This window comes from Symsagittifera roscoffensis, chromosome 5 (assembly GCF_963678635.1).
Source record: "Symsagittifera roscoffensis chromosome 5, txSymRosc1.1, whole genome shotgun sequence".
NCBI classification, from domain to species: domain Eukaryota; kingdom Metazoa; phylum Xenacoelomorpha; order Acoela; family Convolutidae; genus Symsagittifera; species Symsagittifera roscoffensis.
This window is the reverse complement of record NC_087066.1, coordinates 22,521,614-22,545,344: the sequence shown is the minus strand read 5'-3', so window position 1 is coordinate 22,545,344 and position 23,731 is coordinate 22,521,614. Positions and strand designations below refer to the sequence as shown.

Genomic DNA, 23,731 nt, shown 5'->3' with positions numbered 1-23,731 from the left:
TTTTTTTATATTTGTTTTTTCAATTTTTTTATAAGTTTTCTTTGATAGTGCAAACTCCTTTTGTTTTTGACGGTGTGCTTTGATCACATTTGGAGCAGCAGGACCTTCTGGCGCCAGTGATTTGCATTGGAGATGGTTATGCACAGCATTTGGTACAAAATCTAACTCTTTGTGTGATGCATTGGCCATGACATCTCATAAAACTAGCTATTGCGTTAACAGATCCTCAGGGAGTGCAAACATTAACCGCTTCACGTATTATTGGTTTGAACAGAAATCGAGGTGTCAAACGAAATGGCATTGGAGAATTTGCACGCAGAATAATTTCGAAAAGCATACTTCGTACCATCTCGTCTGAGATACTCGGAGCACCGTTACGTACCAACTGTGTGCTGGCCAACAGACAGCTTGCAGAGTCTGGTTTTAATGAGTCGGAAACTAAAGGAGTGCATCTAGTTGTGCTATCAATGCATTTATTGAGCTCAACAGACACCTTGCTTTGCTAAACATGTATGTTGAATGCACACCTATGGCTACGTTTCTCGCCAATCTTTATAGAAAGCCTGCAAACTTGTTTTTAGACGAAGAAGTGATTTTGTCGGAAAAAGGTACTAATCAGGGCGGGCCTGAAGGTATAAAAACGTATGGTAAAGCTATGTTACCTGTCATTAAACGACTTCGTGACCTGGTTAAGCAATGTTGGTATGCAGATGACTCAGCTGGAGGCTGAAAACTAGACCAATTGAAGTCATGGTGGGTAGCGTTGAAAAACTCGCACCGGAGTATGGATATTTCCCAAATGCTTCCAAGACTAAGCTCATTGTTGAACGTGAACACTTTAATTTTGCAGAGCGTGTTTTCTCTGCGGTGGTATAAAATGTTAACAGAGGGACATAAATAGTGGAGATTCCTGATTGGCAGCAAAAAAACTCATTGAACAACATGTTTTCAAAAAAGTCAGATGGATGGATAAGTGAGTTAGTGCGTTTATCGACATAATGTGCTTTTGCAGCTTTGAACGCGTAGTTAAATTCCAAAGTGGAAGGCATGAAGAGAAAGATAAATTGAAGCTAATATGAAATTAATGATAATCTCACAAAACTCGAAAACAAAATCAGAACGCAGTTTTTGCCAAAGCTGACAATTAGAGTATCACCAGGAGACATCACCAGGAGTATCACCAGATCATTGAAAGGTTCCTGCAAGACTTGGTGATTTGAATGTCATCAATCCAGATTTAGACGCAGTTCAGAAACTCAAAGACTCGGAGACTCTGTAAACTTCTTGATGAGAATTTTTTGTCAAGTGAAACTGATTTAGACGGAGTTGCAAGTAGACAGAAACGAGCATCTACTAAAATACAGAAGAAATTCAAACGTCGCGCCAAAAGAAAGATGTTGCAACTGCTTGTCAGTACTCCATATTCAGGAGCATTTAAACTGGCTACCGAAAGATGCGCTTCAAACTGGCTCACAAGGTTGGTGTTAGAAAAACAAGGTTTTTTCCTGAGTAAAGCATCGTTTCGGTATGCCTTGTGCTTGCGATATAGCTGGCCGCTGAAAAATGTCCCTTCTCACTGTGTTTGTGGAGAAGCGTTCTCGGTTCAGCATTGCTTCTCTTGTCCTACTGGAGGCATCCCAGCTATTCGGCATAATGAAGTGAGAGACATAACTGCAGAAAAGTTGACTGAAGTTTGCTCAAATGTTAAAGACGAACCTAATTTAGAGCGTTATCTGGCAACTTTTTGGCTTTAAGAACATCAATTAGTGGGGATGAAGGGCGTCGTGATACTCCAGCTAAATGAGTCTTGAGTGGCAGCTTTGAGAAGGCATTCGTCGATGTAAGAGCATTCAATCCTTGCGCCAAATCAAAATCTGGTACTCTGCCACGTGTGTACAAGTAGCACGAAGTGGAAAAAGAGATATTATGAGCAACGTATCAGAGAAGTTGAACATCGTGCTTTCACATATCTTGATCTTCCATGCACGGGAGGCATAGGCAAACTGGCTACCAGGTTTTATAAAAGACTTTCTTCACTGATAAGTTAGAAATAAATAACTTCGTCTAGTCAAGTGGCATGATCGTGTTGAGCAAAGAGTTCTTGAAGCGCGCTCGCTGGAGATCATTTAACTTGCATGGATGTTGTTTTATGATATTTTTAGCTGCTGTAAAATGTTCTAATGTGAAGTCACCCCTACATAAAAGGGATATGAAGATGACTTCAATAAAACTTAATACCGCTCGCCTAGGAAGCTTCTGCTCACAATGTGAATGGAGCTGATTTTCATTATAATAAATGTGAATCAAGCTGATGTTTGCAATATAATTGGCTGCCAAAAGATGTCCTTTCCCACTGTGTTTGTGGAAAAACAATATCCTTTTCAGCATTGCTTGTCTTGTCCTACTGGAGGCTTACCAGCTATTCGACATAATGAAGTCAAAGACATAACAGGAGAATTGTTGTCTAAAATTTGCTGAAATTTTAAAATCTAACCTCTTTTAGAGCAGTTATCGGGTAAATTTCTGGCTGAATTTGAGAATATTAATTAATGGCAATGAAAGGCGTCTTGAGATTTTTGCCAAGTGAGTCTGGGGAGGCAGATTTGAGAACGCGTTCTTCGTTGTAAGATTATCCAATCTTTGCGCCAAATCAAATTCTGGTTCTCTGCCAAGTGTGTACAGGAAGCACGAAGTGGAAAAAAGAGATGCTATGAGCAAAGTGTCAGAGAAATTGAACATATTTCATTCACACCTCTTGATCTTTCATGCACGGGAGGCATGGGCAAACTTGCTACAACGTTTTACAAAAGACTTGCTTCGATGATCAGTGAGAAGCAAGAAATAACTTCGTATATTCAAATGCTTTGGTGGATTCGATGTCGTCTTAGATTTGCGCTCATCAAATCTTCGATCATGTGTATCCGTGGATCCCGTTTTTTATATCGGAGACCGAGACTTGATTGCGTTTGAGCAAATATATCTTGAAGCGCGCTCGATGGACATCAGTTAACTTGCATGAAAGATTTTTTTTTGATATCTTTTAGCTGTTGTAATATGTTCTAAGGTGAAGTCATCACTACAGAACATTGATATGAGGATGATTTCAATAAAACTGAATACCGCCCGCCTTGAAAGCTTCTGCTTCAATGTGAATGGAGCTGATTGTTATGAACCATGAAGCGAATATTAATATTTCAATTCTAATGATTCTGGTAACTCAACTAATGGAACACAGATTAGAATTAAGTTGAATTAAATTGTTTTTCCTTGAAAAAAAATCAATTGTTATCAAAAAGTCGGAACCTTTCACCCAACTTTTCTCTTTCAATTCTTGGCCAGTTATTCCATGGGTGCCGCTATGTATTGGGTTGCTGCCACTGAACCCACAGAACCACACATCAACTGTAGTGAATTCGAGAATATTTAAAACCCGATTAGCCACAAAGACCAGTAAAAATGTTTTGAGGTTGATCAAACAAAAATTATTGTAGTAAGCTAGAACGGAAAGGGGGTAAGGTTCGACTGCTCAGAAAATTTTTGAATCTAGAATTGTTGGAACCAGTCACCCTACTTTTGGCATACACTACTGAGTCTTAAGAAAATTATTATACTGAGTCAATGTAAGGATTTATTGAATGCTGCCTCAAATTCTTTGAAAGCCTTTCAAGTTTTTGATTTTTTCATTTGTTGTTTTGTAGATTTCAATTTTGTTTTGTAGATTTATCTAACAGAAGTTAACAACAAACAAGAGTATAAAATTATCAAATACTTTTTCGACTGATTGAGCAGCAATTTTTCATGTAAACATTTTTTCATGTAAACATCAGAAAGTTTGGGCAAAGTGCTTACGTAGCAGACAAAATAAGTGGAAATTCGCACGTCTAATTGCCTCAGAATTTAAAAACAATTATGTTTTTTGTTTCCAAAGCGGTCTTATTTTGACGATTGTCTCAAGTGCCCCTTTTTTTCAAATTGCTGATTTTGATGCCATGCTTCCCGGGTCGAGATCCCATTCAACATTTTTTCATGTAAACATCAGAAAGTTTGGGCAAAGTGCTTACGTAGCAGACAAAATAAGTGGAAATTCGCACGTCTAATTGCCTCAGAATTTAAAAACAAACATGTTTTTTGTTTCCAAAGCGGTCTTATTTTGACGATTGTCTCAAGTGCCCCTTTTTTTCAAATTGCTGATTTTGATGCCATGCTTCCCGGGTCGAGATCCCATTCAAAAACAAGATATGAGCAGTTTGAGCGGTTTTCCAGCATGATTTGAGCGGTTTTGGTCGTTTTTTTTTGGAAAAACTGCTCAAACCGCTCAAACCACTCAAACCACACAAACTGCTCATTTCTTGTGGTGGTTTTTGAACGGGTTTTCAAGCAAGATTTGAGCGGTTTCTAAGCGGTTTTTGTGCGGTCTTATAAAGAAAACTGAATAAAACCATCAAAAGGCATGGAAAGACCATGAAAAGGCCTACAATTACAGAAAAAATCTAATTGAATTCTACATTAATTTTTCCTGCAGTCAGCAGATTTGGTCCAGGTTATCCAGGCGTATGATTTCCAAGAGGAGGGTCAAACTGCCTAAAGATCTCACTGAAAACTACGTGGTCAACTGCATTCCCAGCATTCAACCCTGTTCATCTCTATCGACTCATGGTTCGACCCTGTTCGACTCATGTTTCGACCTTGATCGACTCATGATTCGACCCTGTTCGACTTATGATTCGACCCTGTTTGACTCATGATTCGACCCTCTTCGACTCATGATTATAACCTGCTCGACTCTATGGACCCTGTTCGACTCATGATTCGACCCTGTTCGACTCATGATTATAACCTGCTCGACTCTATGGACCCTGTTCGACTCATGATTCGTTCCTGTTCGACTCATGATTCGACCCTGTTCGACTCATGATTAGACCCTGTTTGACTCCATCGACCCTGTTCGACCCATGATTCGACTTTGTTCGACTATAGTGTTCGTTCGACCGTATTAATTTGCGACAAAAATCGGACTCCGTTCGACCGTGCCGGTCAAATCATGAGTAGGACACTTCAACCCGCTGTCTTCTCAAGAAGGGGTCCCAATTTGAGGTTGTTCGCATTTTTTGAAGCAAGATTTGAGCGGTTTTTTTAGACGATTTCGCTCAAAATCTTGCTACAAAATGAGCGGTTTGAGCGGTTTTCAAGCGGTTTAAAAAAAACGCTCAAATGCCGCTCAAGATCTGAACGAGTTTTCAGCGGTTTATTTAAAAAAACCGCTCAAAACCGTTCAAATCTTGCGCGGCTTTTGAGCGTTTTTTTTTTATGATAAACTGTTCAAAAACCGCTCAAACCGCTCATTTTCAAGCAAGATTTTGAGCGCAACCGTCTAAAAAAACCGCTCAAACGGCTCAAAACTTGCTTCAAATTAGGTGAAAAACCTCGACTCGGGTTGAATATTGTGCTAGATGAAATAAATATATGATTTACGTGTTCTCGTGCGTGAATTAATACTTGATTTTTCTCATAGATTTAGCATTTTTATTTACAGAATTATACGTTTTTGAATATGCATTGGTTTGAGTGTCAAGACTTCTGAGACACCGGTACAATTAGATTTGGACGAACCGAATCTGAAAGTACCGATGCTTTAGAAGATTTGGCATTTACGTAATTATCATGCAAGCTAGAAATTTATCATAACGCAACTATCATAAAAGTTAAACGGCAAATCGAGCCTTATATGGATAGACTTTGTAAAAATCAGTATTGATTAACCACATGTAACATAGATTTTTCACACAAACTCAAGAAACAAAATTCATTTAAATATAATTTTAAACAGTTGCTTAGAAAATTTGGTCAAAGTCTGAATTAAAGCTATAGAGACCAAGTCGGGATGGACAGAGAAAAAGCAACGAGACTGAAGCAGTGGGCAGGCGATGTTTTGGATGCTGCTATTCTAGACGGGGACAACTTAGTAGAGGCCATAGCTGGAGGACTGGGGGAGAAGCTTGGGCTAGCACTTCCCGGTACAATAATCTATATTAGTATTATGATCCATTTTTAAAGGATTATATTCGGTTATATTGTAACAAACCATACTAATTTTTACAAATCACAAACAGGTATTTGTTTAAAATTGAACCAGAATACCTTCAACTTTGGTTTTAAAGAAGCTATCGCTAAAAAATTTAAACTTCTACATGTTTTGGCTACAAGTGAAAATGGTAGACGTAACAAAAGGGTCTTCAGTCGCAAAAAAATTTCGAAATGCAAGAAACTATAGATTCTCTGCAAATCTATTTTTTAGCTCTAGGAACAAATATGAACTAACCCTAATTTGTTCAGTTATGGTCTGACGAATCAATCAAAATCTGTCGTGTTGTTCCGACTTTCGATACGAAAGTAACGGAATATTTGTGCTCGGGGTGGGTTTTTTTTTCTTCAGACAAATTTTGACTTTTTAACTAGCCATTTTAAACGGATTTGTTTTTGTATCATTCAAAAGGTATTGTTGTCTTGAGCTCAAACTTGAAAAGATATTTCACCTGTGATCATTTTTCGTAAAGTTATGGATGTTTAAATGTTGCCAATTGGCCAATTTGGGATAATTAACGCGCGATATATTTTGCGCTATTAACGCGTCAGCGGAATTTAATCCATGTTAGAAGGTTTCAAATTTGAATCGATGCATACTGTTTGGTCTCTTTACAATTTTTTATTGCGAAATAACTTTTTGTACGTCAGTGTTTGGGGGAACAATTTCAAAAACCAAAGTAATTGAAAATTTTCGATTTTTTTAAATAATATTTCAGCAATTTTTCTAAGATGAAGTTTACCTCATAGACCTTAAAATGCAGTCGGAACATTCAAGACTTTGTTCTAAAATTAAGCAGTATGTCTAGATTCACATTTTTTATTAAGCTGATTTACAGCAAAGTTGTGTGAAGCTTGTGGTAATTTTTTTTACCAGTTTTCGTTCAATTTTATTCAATTTTCAATCGAACATATATTCGTTTCGATGATTACTTTTATTCCGGACAAAAAACTAACATTGAAGCTCTGGAAGTTTGCCAAAAACTTTCTCGGCCATGTTTTTTGGAATTCTCTGAGGCCTCATTTTTGTATAAAATGTTTTTTTTCTTGTGGCTTTATTGTTTGTTTCGGAAATTCCGTGTTGTTAGAAAAAAGATGCTCTCCTACACACAACAGCTACGGCAATAGTCGGTTCATTCTGAAAAAAGATATGCTCTGTTTTTGTCGACATTGGCTTAGGGTACAAAAAACCAATAAAAGACAAATACTTCTACAGAAACAGTTCCTTTCGTTCGGCCGCGTAGAACTGTACGACAGAGTTTGTATCTAACGATTGCTATTTTTGAGTGCTTTCCAAATTTACTTTTCTGATCCTCGTTTTATAAGATTTTTTATAAAATTTTTGCTTGTTGATGGTTGAAATATGGTTGACTTATTTCAGTTTTACTCAGTTGATTATAACTTTACCAATAACTCGTTGTCCAGTGGACATAAATCGTGGATTTGAACATCTTTTTTTGTAGTAATTCTTACAGTAACTAAAGGGTAATGGTGTTTTTCATCAGCCCTGTTCCTGTTAGCGATGGATGTGTAATAACAAAAGAAAAAGAACGTGGAATCATAACTCAAGATTTGAGTGTTTTGAACATTTTTCGGATCTGCAAAATCATTTTGCAATTTCAAATTTTGTGGGCATTTGAACTATTTTAATTATTGTGTTAACTTTATTTGAATAAACCGATTTAATTCTTTTGGCAATGCAAAAGGTGACTTAACACATAAAGCAAATTTTCAACCAGAATAGCTATTGAGAACTTGATTGAAAACCGAAGCTGGAAAAAAATATTTCAAATTTAGGAAACAATGTTTTTCTTATTCTTAGGAGAATTTTTGCTAAAAATTGAATCAAAAAGTTGTTTCCGAAATGAATACATTATAGAAAGAAGAGAAAACGAATTTATGTATGTTTGCATGTGCCAAAATCCTTCACCTCTACTGGAGCCAGAATGAGTGGGATTTCTACATTCGGTCGTGTGCATTCGCTCGTTGTTTGTTTCACAACAGCGGATCGCGCGAAACCGTCGTTGAAGTTGTTCATTGTGGCAACTCGCATCGCGAGAGCTTCATCATCCTTCATTCACCTAAGATTTCCAGTGTTAGGATCATATTCCGATGAAATGTGCAACTTCACACGTTTGATCAGCATCAGCACATACTCTCTGAGCCAATATGTCAAAATCTTGTTCGCGCACAACTGAGCACGTCGTATCGCTTAGGGCGATGAAGTTAATCATCGAAAATCAACAGCGGAACTAGAGAATTGAAAAGAAAATAGGAAACTCCCTTAGTACTACGGAGTAACCTCTCTCAAACGCCACTGTGATGTGTAGCATTGAGCGGATTGAATTTTCATGATTCTTTTGTGAACCAGTAGTGCCGGTGCATGCCTATTCCAGATCTCGATACACAAAAGAAGTCATTTTGCCGTGCCGAAATTGTTAGATCCCTTATCGGGACCAGATTATCGTAAGCGCTTCTCGTCTTGCAATAAAACGCTTACTCTCCATGACACAAGAACTTGTGTCCATAGACAGAACAGGTTCTATTTGGAGTGCGCGCGCGTTCTATTTGGACTTCGCAATAGTTGATTGGATGCTGCCAATAGCTAAGGTACTGTTTTGGTAAATCAGCTTTTGGCCTGCCTATTTTCGTCTTTCGTTTTCAACAATTAACGTTTAGATATTTGATGGAACGGAGCGAAACCAAGAGCTCCAAGACAGCATACTAGAGTTGAACATCTGCTCAAAGCTGTTAAATAAATTGATTTTTTGCAGTATATATATGAGAACAACAAAAATAGGAAGACGAGAAAATAACGGATGTTCAAGGTTATCGGATGCTTGAACTCGAAGTCGACATCGGCGAGGCTGCGGTTACGGACAGTGGAACGTATAATACAAGCAGGGCTAATAAATGGCAAGAAAGAAGCTAATCAATTTAACTTCTTGACCGGTTGATGGCTCTTTTGATCGTTGCTTTTGTTCAGAAACAACCCTGATTGAGTTAGCAGCCTCAACTTGTCCTTGCCTATTCGTAACTCCAATCATTATTGCACAATCGGTTCGCAAATTCCTCTGACGCTGTAGCAACCTCATCATGTAGGCGGTTTTTATTACCCTTAAATTTCGGAAAAGAACTAAAGTTTTCCCATATGATTACCGGCTCGTTCGCTTGTGTGTTACAAATGATCGTTAAAGCGTGTCCATTACTTTGATGAGATCGTGATTGGTTTCGTTGAGACAAATTCTACTAACAAGCACTAATCCTCGTTTGGGAGACCAATCAATAGACTTGAAAAACTGCTGACCCTTTACCGAGTCGCTATCTTTCAATGCATCCGCAGCAATACACCAAGTACCGATATCAGCTGGCTCATCATCGCTTGATAGATGAAACCATTATTCTACAGTGGTGGGTTCAAGAAATTCAGCGATACGGTTTGCAGTAAAATATGGATGTTTGTTTGTTGAATTTATCCAGGGGAGAACGCTTGTGCCATCCCTTCACAAGAAAACACGATCAATTTTCAATAACAAAGAAATGTCGATATCATTTCTCTCTCGGCTCGCTATGAGTGATGCTTCTAATTCCTGTTTTGGCCTTGAAATAATTTTCTTGAAGTGACTCTAACTTTAGCAGAAGCACAAGCCAATTGCGTTTTGTTCGCTATCTTCTGAACTGTCGCCGAACATATGGATTTTTGTAACAAGAATAGTCAAAATTATAGCAAGCGACTGTTGGTTTACCTAGAAATAGCAAGCCACTATGCCATTCAATAATTTTTTGTTTCAGATCATCAGACAAAAAGTCGTCCAATGTTGGCCAGATATGCGCTTTATACCTTTCAACAGAAGACATGCGCGGACGTTGTACGGAGCTACAAGACCTATGGGGTTGAAAACAGAGCAAACAAATCTTAGGATTGTGTGTTGCGTAATTGAGTTCTTGGCCTCTCGATTAAATCCGCGACTAATTAGCGAAGTGTTAACTTCTTGACTTCATTTCACTGCTAAGACTTGTGTCATTTTTACATGTGTAGCAGCAATGTTTTCTATGGGTTCAATTTTGCTATCATCGGGATTAATCTCATTACCCATCCTGGAACGTTGCTGAGAAACTTCAAGTATTTTAAATACTCCTACACTGAAAAATATCACGAGTTCGGAACCCAGTTGAATAACGTCCTTCGGTTTGAGTATTGAACCCAGCAATTGTCCTTATTAAAGTTTTCGAGGACGGCGTTTGTGGATGCAGGATACGCTTTGCGAATAACATGGATGTTTAACTGGAGTGCAAAATTTTCCCAATTTAAAGGTTCTCGGGCACAGAAAATGTGCCTAGTGTAATGGAAAAACACTCTCATTTATTGTGATGTACTCTCGACACAAAAAGCAGACAAAATTTATCGATTGTTACTTCTTCTTCTTGCAAGAACTTTCCTTCTATGTCATTGCGGACCAACCAGAAGTGACTGCTTCCAAGATATTCGATATCTTTTTGCTGGCACCCTTCAGTAGCCGTCTCAAATTTCTGGCCTGTTCTAATTTTTCACTGATTATTGTGGTGAACATTTTACTCTGGCAGTTTGATTACGTGGGTTGCGCGGACTAACAGGAACAACGCATTTTTGATCAAGATCGTCGTTGATGGTCTGACTATAGCGTTGTTTCAAATTGACGTTTTTATGGAGCTTTTTTTTTAGTGACCCTACCAGCTCGAGAAAGGAATAATAATTACTTGGGCAGTTGCGTTTCATTCTCACACCATAGCATACCTTCATTATATCGCTATCTGTCGTAGTATGATGACCACTTGAACTACATGTTTATCTGCATCGGAGCGAGAATTGGCCGATTTATCAGTTCCGTTCGACTCAAGTTCTCACCCCTGCTTGTTTTGTCGACTAACAAATTATCCTCAACGCACCAATTCAATCTAGTTGAAATGAGACATGAAAAACTGATAGAGCAGCACTGTGCACTTATTCTAAATGAACATGAACGACAACAGGAAGAATTTGTGTTTTACCTATAGTATACTCGAGTGGTTTATAAGCATTCAAACAGTCTTGTCTTGATATCGTATCTACCTGAGTCAATATTTTCAACTTTTGAAAACAACTGCTGAATTTCGCTGAAATTTACAACATCCTTTCCCACATTGATATCTTTTTCAAAAAAAAAGTTAATTTTGAACAGGTAGCTCTCTGATAGTGAGTTTACCGTTCCTTTACCTTATGGTTGTCTGCTGGGAACTTATTCCATTCACACTCAACCCTAACGGTAATCCAGACAACTGAAAAAGATCGTAGATTTTCAAGGATCATGACTGATTGCATGAGCTATCACACAAAACAAAGCAATTTGATGCAAGGGTATCCAACTTTAGCTTATTTTGAGAATCTTACTTAGTTTTTTCAATTTACAGAGAAACCCGTTGTTAGACGATTACTCAGTAAATTCGCGTGCTTCATGAGTTTTCGAAGGCAGCGAGTTTGGTGTACTTCAATCCTTTTAGTCTTGTTGTTTGAGTGGACAAACGCATTCTGCGCTGTGCAACAAAAGAATTCTGCGCTGTGCAACAAACGCATTTTGGGCCGTTTTTTGTGTGATCTCATTTTGGTCTTTGATGTATTTTCCAGGTCTAGGGCAACATCATTACGAATGATCAGATTTCAAGCAGGAAATGCACAATCTCTGCTCGGCTGCAATTTCATCATACTTTTTTGGGATTTTCACTTTAAAAACTTCACAATTGCAAAAGCTCTGCTGGGTTTTCAAGGAGCTGGTTGAGGTTTACGCTGTTTCGTCAACATCAATGAAACCAAACTTTTTGTGGCTACCTTTTCTCTATCGCAATGTTGGGATTTTCTTTTTTTGAGCAGGCGCTTGTAATATTCTGCCTTTACGCTCAACCACTCGTTTAAATGTAGTATTTTAGGGTGATTTAGGTTTCTTTTGATTGTGTGCATCACCGAAAACTTGAACGCATGGATTACAAAAAAACCCTACGACATCGGCAGAGTACGACAAGGCTTTGAACATACCCGCAAGGTCTGATACGTTTGATGGTGACTGATGATATTTTCAGAGCCTTTTTACTAGCTGAAAATTGCTTAGTTTGTTGAAAGTCGCACCAACCACCGTGTGAGGTTGACAGAGCATTCGCTTCATAGTGTTCGTTGAAACTGTGTAAATCTTTCCCGAGTAGGCAAACTCAGATATGGCTTACATAGCTTTTTCTGTCACGAGCCTCTTTAGATATTTCAGCTTAAAATCATCACTTAGTGCTGTCGAATCTACAGTGCAGGAAAGTTTTCTAAAACACTCATGCTATTAGATGGAAGTCATAATTGTATTGCAATAGTTTTCGTACTGGCAGAGAGTCCTGATGGTTAAAGTTCAGTAGCTCAGCTATGTCTCGGATGGTAACCGCTTTATCTTCAAGTGGTTCTTCACAGTACAAAAATTGATCTGTTTGTATCTTTCGCTCTCATATTTTTTATTATGAAATGTTTTCGTAGCTTCGATTCACACTTTGTTGCTTAAAACCTTCACAGCGGCCCAAAATTGCCGTTAACTTTGATGCTTATCTCTCTTTGATATAACTTGTCAAGCTTAGTTTTGTTTCAGGAATTAAAAAAACTATCATTTCGGTACATTTGACAAAATATAAATGAAACACTCCAGTTTACTTCTTGTAGTCACTCATTAACTGAGATTATGGTGTTTTAGGGAGACATTGATTGTTATTTCTTTTCTGACGAGTGTTTGAGTTCTAGATGAGATTGTACCAGAAAATTGTATCAAAGCTTACAGCTATAAGCAGATAATTTTTTAAAACAAACTGAAATCTTTTCTTAGTTCCTTGTATTAAAATTTAACCTGAATCCGTTGATGGCTAAAGAAGTTCTGCGTAAACGTTCTTTGATTTCAAAAGCATAAAACAGAAAAACGCTTCAATAGCATAAAACAGAAAAACTTGCTAATGGTATGAAGACCGTAAATATTTAAACAAAAAGAACATGACTTTAAAAACGTTTTTCAAATTATGATTAGATCTTTGTTATGAAGTAAGGTAAAAATGAAACACTCCAGATAAGCGAGCTGCAAAGCGAGCTCCAGATAAGCGAGCTGCAAAGTTTTAACAAGCTAAAGTAGTACTTAAAACTGGTACAATAGATGGCTCTCGAATTGAGAAATTAACTCACATCTGGAAACAACGAAATTGGGCTACGGCTTAAAACGATACACGCTTTGTGGGATGAAAACGTGATCCAAAAATGAATCAGGGAACGAGCTTGTTGGGTGATCTTTTTCGATTTTTAGGCAACTCCTGAGAGAACTCTATGGATTGTTAGAGTAAAAAAATCCGAAGTTTTGGTGCTTTAAAGTTTAGTGCAAGAAATATCAAGTTTTTGGTCGAAACTTTGTTGGTATAAAAGAAAAGTAAATTAACCAAAAACCCCCTCTAAGTTTTTGAATTTTGGGTCAACTTACTCTAGTGATCAAATTTAGGGGCAAAATCAGACTTTTTATCACTAAAATACCTGTTTTCAATTTCTCTTTTGTACTACTTTTCTTATGAAGTTCAGTTAAATTTTTTACAAAGACCAAGTGCAAATGACCAGAGTATTTTAGATTTCGATGAATTACCAATATTATCCGGGTATGAAAAGGGTAATTTTGTTCTTCTGCACTCAGTTTTCTTTGCGTGGAAAAATGAGAAACAGCATAGTTTAGTAAATTGTTCAAACTGATTACTTCAATTTCTCGCCGAGAAAGTTTCACATCACCTGAAAAGTTTTTTTTATTCTGCTTATTTAAGAAAGAATTCATTACGATGCAAAACATAGTGCAAATGAGGAAAACTTGAATTTTCAGACCTTGTTTTATCGGTAAGTCAATGAAACCAAATAATGATTGTTTCATAGAGGGTAGCTCTGATCATGTGCCCTTGGTTTGTGTTACATGTTTACTGAATTTCATGAGAATTATTTTCCAAAATGAAAATTGAAAGCAGGCTTTTTAGGGAATATAATCTTGAATTTGCGCTTAATACTGACTACTATTGTTGTTTAAGGAGAATTTAAGCATTATAATTGCTTTTGTTTGGTTTGTACTCAAAATGCATTGTACGAAATTTTAGTGCGAAAAATTCTGGTTAATTTAACGTTCGTACAATTTGTTCATGCATTTTTGTTTCGATGAAAATTTTTCTTCTTGATGTTAGTCAATATTTAGCTGCAGAGGGCACTGTGCGATTTGTGTTCCTGTTTGAGCGGCAGTTACTCAATTCTTTAGATGTCTGTTGGCATCAAAGACTCAATAGTTCCTGCTTTTTTTGTTGAATACATCGAGAAAGTTTGTCGGGGGTAGCTGTTAACTGTTGAACTGAGGAAAGACAAAAACAGTTGGTCTGTAGAGTTTGAGTGAAAATATCATTAATTTTTCAACAAAAAGCTATTCAACAAAAAAAGCAGGCTGCCTGGTAAATCTGATGTTTGTTTAAGAGCCGTCTCTTTATTGCTCATATAACAGCCTGCCTTTGTACCGCCGAAAATCTCACTTGTGTGGTAAGTCATCGTCGCGCAAGCCATAAGTCATAAATCAATGTTGCTTTTAGCTTTTAGACGTGACTTGCTCAAATAGTCTTCTATTTGAAAGCTAGCTTTTTTGAATTCTGATGATCAATGGTACTATAATTGATCAGTTTGAATTTGAAGTTTTCAAAAGTCCCAAGTATGGCGGCACCAAATGTTCCGGTGAATTATTTTCGGATCGTCTTTACCTCTTCTCTGCAGCTGATTCTAGTCATATGATAAGTACTCGCCTTGATACGCAATCGAATGAGACATTTATTCTATTGTTTTTGTTTCAAGAAAAGGATGGAAATTTTGTCCCTGAATGAGCCCTGAATGCTCCGGCTGCCTGATGAGCTCAATGGCATAGTTTTCGCTTCAAAAATTGACAAATTTTCAAAAACAAAAGTCAGAAAGAAATATTTTTTGTGGACTTTTTGTTTCGACGTTATGTGAAGTACAAAGTAAAAATTTAAGGTCTACGTTATGTGAAGTACAAAGTAAAAATTTAAGGTCTACGGCGCAGTGGTCACTTTAGAAAAATGAATTGTTATTTTTCTCAATATGGCAAATTTGTCAAAAGAGAGAAATAAATACGACTTCTTTCTTGAGATTTATTTGAAAATCATTCTATGTGTAGTACAAACTGCTATATGTACTACAAACTGATATGTTTTGCATATAGCAAATAATTAAATAAACAAGACTGCTCGTATCAGGGCGAAGCCCCGACTGTTTCGACTGCCTTTTAAAGTTTATGGAGCAGTAACAACAATTTTTTTTCTAAGATTTAAGATTTTTTATGAAAATCACCACCCCACACGCCATATAACTTAGAAAAGGATAGATTTAGCTCCTTGTTACAAATCAATTATGGCATGTACGCTTCTTTCAACCAATTTGGAACGTTTTCTAAGACGCATTAAATCTCCGCTTAAGCATCAAAAGCGCGAAATATATCGCGCATCAATTGTCCCGAATTGGCCAAATGGGCAACCTTTAAGTTCCCATAACTTCGCAAAAAATAGTCATAGGTGAAATATCTTTTCAACTTTAAGCTCAAGACAACCATACCTTTTGAATGATACAAAAAATTCCGTCAAAAACGGCAAGTTAAAAAGTCGAATATTGTTTGAACAAAAAAAACCCACCACGAGCACAAACGAAAGTCTGAAAAAAATAGATTGAAAAGCATACCTCTATTCAACTTGGAACGCGATTTTATGGAGAGACGGATTAAATCTCCGCTTAGCCGTAAATATCTTGCGTAACGTAAATATATATATATATATATATATATATATATATATATATATATATATATATATATATAGCGCGTTACTTTTGAACAATTGACCAAATTGGCAATCGTTAAACCCTCATAAATATTTAACAAGACTGCTCGTATCAGGGCAAAGCCCTGAATGTTCCGACTGCCTTTTAAGTTTTATGGAGCAGTAAAAACATTGAAAAATTAAATGAAATAAAACTAAATGAAAAACTTTTTTTCTAAAATTTGAATTTTTATGAAAATCATCCGTCCACACGCCATATAAAGTACCAAAGGATAGATTTCGCTCCTTGTAACAAATCAATTATGGCAAATAAGCTTCTTTCAACCAATTTGGAATGATTTTAAGACGGATTAACTCTCCGCTTACGCGTTAATAGCGCGAAATATATCGCGCGTTAATTGTCCCAAATTGGCCAAAACGGCAATCTTTAAAACCTCGTAACTTTAAGAAAAATGATCACAGGTGAAATATTTTTTCAAATTTGAGTTCAAGACAACAATACCTTTTTAAAGATTGCCAAAAAATTCGTCAAAAATGGCTTGTCAAAAGAGGAGAAACATTCTTTTAAACTTAAGCTTAAGACAACGAGGACAACGATATTGCCGGTCGAACATTGCCAGTTACATAATCGAGATCTTTCTGGAGAAAAAACCACTCCGAGCACAAATAATCCTTCTTTTCTTTGAATTCGGGTTAATAATTGCACTTAACATAGAGAAAAATATACCAATGGTTTCGGGCAAATCAGTGATAAACAAGTTTTTTGTATTTTAATTATATTTTTAGTTGGATTAGTAAGACTTGAAATGCTAGCTTTATCTCGATGAAAATAGATCAAGCAGTCAGTCTTTTTAAAGTTTGAAATCTTGTTCAAAAGCTGTGTTCATCTATAAGTTCACTCGCCCGCCATTAATAAAAAATTTTTCATGCAAGTTCAGGCATGAAAAATACTCATAGAAATGAGTCAAGTGAAACTTAATATTGAAAGCTTTTCAGACGTGGTTCGAGCGAAATTAAAGTAAGTTTCAAAAACATTCTCCAGCAAATATAATTTTTTGATTTTTTGTTTAAATTAGAGCAAATTACGCGAGCGAGTGAACAATCTTAACTTACGTTATGCTTATGCCTGTAGGCTTATAATTATTTTGGGCTCGTTTTTTTTACGCAGAAATTTTTTAAGAAAAAACTTTTTTTTTGTAATTTAGGAGATCTGGCAAAATTAAATGTGTCAACCTAAACAAAGTCATTTACTTTTAAGTTTTCAAGAATTTTACAAATCTACCTTTTGTTTGACAATGAATTTGTCACTTAATTTTTCTAAGCAAAGATAAGTATTCAAAGCTTAAGTATTTTACAAGATAGACTGTTTGATCTAAGCAACAAAGTGAGAAAGGTTTATTTGCAATTCACATTCACCGTACAAACCAATTTACTTAAGATTCGAAAACAATAGCACAATCATTTCAAATTATCATAAAAAAACTGAAATACAAAATTTCCCTTGACCCAAATTTCGAAGTTTTCTTTTCTAGTTCCTAAGAATTTTTTTTAATTCTCATTTTAGAAACTTTCCATCTGTTGACCAGTAGTTCTATTAACCGTTCTCTAGTTCTGCTCGTTGTACGTACCGCACTCTTATATTAATTCCTCGAACTCACTTTTAGCACCCTTGCATCATGATCCTTGCGATGCGACTGGTCGCGACACTCATGATGCACGCGACGCGATAATAAACTAATGGCTACTCTTGGAAGTGAAGTTTCATTTTTGCTTAACTGTTTTACCCTACTATAATATATCAAAACAAGGGCGATGCAGATACCGAATTGTTCAATAAAGGAAAACTACAATTTGTACAATCTAAGCGACAAATTGAGAAAGTTTAAATAGTATTTTACATTCGCTCTACCTGTCAACGTTCATTCACATTATTTACAGATTATAGTCTTAAGTTTTTCAAATGCGTCTGCAAACACCTTAAATTACATGCAAACCTTAATTGACTCGATACCATTTTAAAGCAAAGGCTACGTATGTCACCACACTGCATTACAAAAAAAATTGCTCAGTGTTCGTCCGTTCCCAGGAAACTTTCTAAAACAAATCTGAAATAATCTTTTTCAGATCTAAATTTCAGAACTGAATTAGGTAAGGAAATGTTTAAGTAACGCTTGGATATTTCAAGGATTGGTTAATTCAGATCTGAAATTTAGTTTTTCTTGTTTTTTTTTCAGATCTGAAAAACTCTATTTCAGATCTAATTTCAGATCTGAAAATTAGTTCTTCTTGGTTATTTCAGAACTGAAAAATCAATGATTCTGATATGATCAACAATTCTGACATGACAACCAACAATTCGGCAGGTCTTCTAACAGTTTTTGAAAACTTTTTAACACAGTTGAACAAGAAACTTAGTTCGAAAAAAAACTGTTTGTGAAATTATTCGGTCGGAAGTTTTTCTACCGCTAGTTAATCTAAACATAATTGCGTATTGCAGAAAGATCAAGAAATAAAAACTCTAATGTTTGCTGGAAATACATAAACCATAATTTAACAAAGGATTTTCTCAGATCTGATTTCAGATCTGAAATTTTGTTTTTCAAGCTTATTTCAGATCTAAAATTTTCTATTTCAGATATAAATTTCAGACCTGAAATTTGTATATTCTTATCAAGATCTGAAATAAAGAGTTTCAGATCTGAGATTGAACTTATGTAAGAAATAAAGAATTTCATATCTTGCACAGAAAATTCCCTGGGTACGTTTGAACAAACTACAGTCAACAGACATAGAAGTGCAAGTTTTAGTTTTCTTGCAATGTAGTGGTCACAATTATGTTTTCACTTCGTACGTTTTTCTTCACAACTACTGGAAGATTATAAATGAAATTTGACATCCTGGATGAAATTGTTTTTCAGATTCAAGCCGGATCAAAAACCGGGTCTTGTTAACTATTTCACCCTTTTTTGTACCTTGTTAACTATTTCCACTATGCAAGTAGTTTTGACAACCATTTGTTTAAAATTTGTATTTCAAAGATGTCACCAATTAATTGTGTTTTATTTTTCGCGCGTTCACTTTTGTTTTACTCGTATTACTCGTAGTATTACACTTTTGTCTCAAGTTCTTCTGCATTTAATGTGAACTTCTTGGCTCCTTTAGACTCCTTTGATTAAAAAAAAAACAAACGATGCCTTTAAAAGGGTTTTTCAACCGGCCTTAACCTAAAATACAGTTTGATCCATCGTATGTCAACATTTGGGCTGTAAGTCTGGAGTAGTTTTCGAAAAAAATCACAAATGTCAAAATAATTCTGTTCATTTTATCGCCTGGAAACTAAAAGTGTAAGTTCTATGTCCCGTGACTGTAATAACTTATCGTTTTTTATTAAAATAAATGAATGTTTTTTTTAGGGGAAACCACGCAGAAATTGGCTTACTCTTTGAGCTACATTGCAATTATAGAATTCTCCTATCATGTGATAGGAATTGGCAGCTCATTTTCTTCCATGAATTTTACTGCACTTGCTCTTGCTCAAATGAAAAAGACACTGGCGGAAATCAAAAAAATGGTTCAAATTATCCTTTCAACTCCTCTGAAAACGGCCGGCAAGAAAGTATTGACTGCCATAAACTATTTGGAAAACCAACTAGTCGATGAAGCTATTGGAGAGTTTCGTGCAGCCAAGGAGGATGCTCAAACTGCATACGAATACGCTAAAGCTCAAGGAACAGATTTAGAAGTTCTGAGACAAGTTGAAACAGCTTTTCAGATCATAATTTTGGCAAAGTTTTCGATGTTGTCCTACAACAAAGAAAGCGGAACGATCGAACCATTTTCTGTTCTTGATGACAACAAACAAAAGGCAATCGCGAAGGAACTTGAACGTGATTGCTATGACTTTCTTGAATACCATGCTAATGTTAAAGTGGGCCTTTTTAGCCTCAACAGGGACACCAAGAAGTTGGAAATAAAATCAGTGAAGAATAACCTTTTGAAGTGTCTGTATCCTTACATTTCGGAAGGCAACAAATACACGAGTCCAAATAAAGAGCTTCCAATGGTGTTTGAAATAGAGTGCAATTCCAAATTGATCCCTGATGATGAAGATAATGCTACTCTACTTAATCTAGGTTTTCGAAAATATAAAGGGAACAATGTGAGAGAGTCAGCGATGCTTTACAAAGACAGCGACGGAGATGTAGTGGCTGTCCAATCGCTTGGAAGGATTTTGTTCTACGAAAGAAAAAAATCCAAGACGACAGTAAAATTTGGGCCCATGAAACCGTATGCACTTTCTTCTTTTCTCATGAGAGGCATTGAGTTTGAACGAACAACCGACAAAAACCCAGTTTTTTACGCTACACGTTTTGAAGTGTGCAAGAACAGAAACCTACCATATTCATACCAGAAACTTACCACTCACTTCGATCCGGGGAGTGTTCCTTCATTCTACTTGTACAAGTCAACTGGCAACGCCTGGTTCTGTTCAACTAGAGTGGGAGAAGATGATGACTACCATAGCTGTGTGTTGAGAAACATACCTCGTCAAAAGCTTGAAGCAATAACCGAATGGCCTCCACTGACTGGCTGGGAATACTTCCATGAAGACGGGGACTGGAAGCAATGTATTTTGCAACATCATTCCTTCTGTGAAATCATCCTTCCTGATCCTTCGGATGATTTAGAGTGTGCTTCAGAGTGTGCGAGCAACGACGAGCAACATCGAGCAACAGCGACGATTAACATCGAGCAACGACAAGCAACAGCGAGCAACAGCGAGCAACGACAAGCAACAGCGAGCAACAACGACGAAATTAAAGGCGAGGAAATTAACAGCGACGAAATTAACAACTACGAAATTTACAGCGAGCAAATTAACGGCGACGAAATTAACAACTACGAAATTTACAGCGAGCAACAGCGAGAACGACCGAAACATTTCACCACTAGTGGGCCTCTGGCAGCTTTAGATTCAAAGTTTGAAGACGACGATGTGATAACCTTTTCGGACGAAATTAACAGCGAGCAACGACGAGCAACAGCGAGCAACAGCAACGAAATTAACAGCGAGCAAATTAACAGCGACGAAATTAACAACTACGAAATTTACAGCGAGCAACAGCGAGAACGACCGAAACATACCTCGCACACGGTCGAGAACGGTCGAAAAATACATCGAACTCGGTCGAATTCGGCCGAAATTGACCTCAAGCACGGTCGAGCACGATCGAAACAAACCTCGCGCAAGGTCGAGAACGGTCGTAAAATACCTCGAACACGGTTGAGCTTGACCGAAATTGACCTCAGGCATGGTCGAGCTCGATCGAAACATACCTTGCGCAAGGTCGAGAACGGTCAAAAAATATGCCGACCACGGTCAAGCTCGGCCAAAATTACCCTCGAACACAGTCAAAAAATGATTGTCCCGCATTAATTCAGAGTCAAAAATTAACATTTTCGTTTGTTTCAAACTTGTTTCAAAAATTAACATTTTGTCTACTCAAATTGCAAACTAGTGATCCAAAAGATGGAAAACGAAATCTTATGCACTTTCGGACCTCAAAATCTCAAAAAAAAATATCGTATGCACTTTCTGACAGAAACTCAAAGCTAATTCATCTACAAAGCATTTAAATTGCCAATGACTCTAATAGTTCCATTCTGATAAAAAAACGCCACAAGATGTTACCCAGAAAAGCATAAACTGTAACTTTTGAATTTGGATAACCCATGTTGTTTGAACGTCAAAACATACCCGATTTCATACAAGCACGGTCGAAATATACCTTACCTGTGTCGAGCACTTTTTTTTCGTTCGAGCACGGTCGAAACACATCTTGCTTGAGTCGAGCGCAATCGAGCACATTGAGCACAGTCAAAACAAACGGATTTTTGGTCGAGCACGTTCGAAACATATCAAATTTTAGTCAAGACGGTCAAAACATACCAATTTTTGATCAGGTTGGTCAAAACATTGAGTAACCACCTCGACCCAGGTACTGGTAAAATTTCTTGTTACATTTCACTCACCAGATTTTTTTACTCTAAATTGATTTTTTTTAGTTTTTTTACCCTAATTAACGATTTTAACCCCCAATTGCGCTTTGTTATTTTATAGTGATTTTGCTTAAGGTTTTGCGCGCTCACTGACATTGATTAATTGAGATTAGAAAACAAATCAGTTTCAGTCCATTTTTATTTTGTTGCAGAAATCGTTTTTATTGCGGAATTGTTCTTACAGAAACAGCATTAGCAAACTAAATGTTTCGCAACCGTTTTATTTTGCTATATTTTTCTCGCAGAAACAGCATTATCAATTGAAATGCTTGGCAACCGTTTTTGTTGCTGAATTTTTCTTATAGAAACCACATTATCAAATGAAGTTCTGTAAATTAAATGATGACCAATTTGATATATTTTGGAGCTTTAATTGTTCGAATTGATCAAATGCGTAGTGCAAACTCTGCGTCTAGTTTTCGCGTTTGTTTTGAAATTACTTATTAAGTGGAACATATGTTTTATACAAAGAGTAGAGGAGATTAAAAAGAAAAGCGAAACAAACAATGTCTTAAGGACGCGAACGCAAAATTTTTCTTATAGTAGTTTAATTATCAAAAATTAAACAATTAAACAATTGAAAGAAAATAGCTAAACGGTTCCTCTTTTTCAAAAAAATGGTGTGCAAAAAAACTTCAGTTCAATTCCCCACACATTTTTAAATTATAAAAAGTTTTTAACAATTCAGCGCTTACAAAATTTTTATGATAAAACAAGCACACAAGAATATTTTTATACTATATTTTTCAGAAACTAAACAGTTGTACAAATTTTTTCCATTTTATCGGATAGCAGACAAAGTCTGTTTTTTTTTCCAGTACAAAACTGCCATATCATAAATTTCAATGGTAACAATTTAATTGCATTAGGAAGTGTCAGTGATACAGATACACTTAGTTGTCAAAAATTAAAAACAAATCAGATTCATTTCATAAATTATTAAAACGAAAAGAAGTTGAAATGTTAAAATTAGTGTTCAGAGTAGTCCTCACTCAATTTTTTTCTCACACAATTTTAAATATTTAAAATCATCAAATAAAATCAGGGCTTAGAAAAAAAATTTTAAAGAAAAGCACACCAGATTATCTTGAAAAAAAGTTGAACTGTTGACATTAAGCCATCTATCAAAATTGCACTTCAGGGGAACCTTATAAGTCATTGAAACTCAAAGTTTGGATTATTTTAGTACTTTTTCTTTACAAATCATCTATATAAAATAAACGTACTCTTGCGAACAATAGTTATTAAACAGTATATAAAACAATCATTTGCTCCCAACGATTACAAAGACTAGCGTAACAAATAGTTCCGTAAAAAATTAACAACACGAAATTTTTTTAAAACTGAAGACTTTGAAAGTTGAATATGAGAAAAACAGCTATACTTTCGTATTTTCAGAAACAGTATTCAAAAATAACCGAAATTCATTTTCTCGCACGTTTTTTTTTTAAATCTTTCAGTCAAATTAACTTCAAGTAAAACAGTTTGTAAAACAACACATGAGTTTTTTCTGAATATATAATTTTCATCAATTGAATTTTTGAAAGAAACGGCAACAAAAACTCTGATTCGTAAAAAGTGTCAAATAATGTTTTTTATCTAGTTCTCGTATTAATGATAGTTGTTTTTCATAAACTTTCTCTGTGTTTTTGTTGAAATGACCTCAGCACAGTATCGGGTACCCGTTTTTAAAAAACTTACAAATTTTGCAAGT

The 23,731-nt window shown here is 36.1% G+C and overlaps 1 protein-coding gene across 1 annotated transcript; it reads left to right on the top strand.

Annotated features, from left to right (window-relative positions):
• The first annotated feature begins 5,751 nt into the window (after positions 1-5,751).
• LOC134846512 (uncharacterized) lies at positions 5,752-21,465 on the top strand. The gene is made up of 2 exons (XM_063863893.1): positions 5,752-6,014; positions 19,371-21,465. Exons 1-2 carry the CDS (start codon positions 5,882-5,884, stop codon positions 21,392-21,394), a joined length of 2,157 nt encoding a protein of 718 aa, XP_063719963.1. The 5' UTR covers positions 5,752-5,881; the 3' UTR covers positions 21,395-21,465.
• Positions 21,466-23,731: the final 2,266 nt, after the last annotated feature.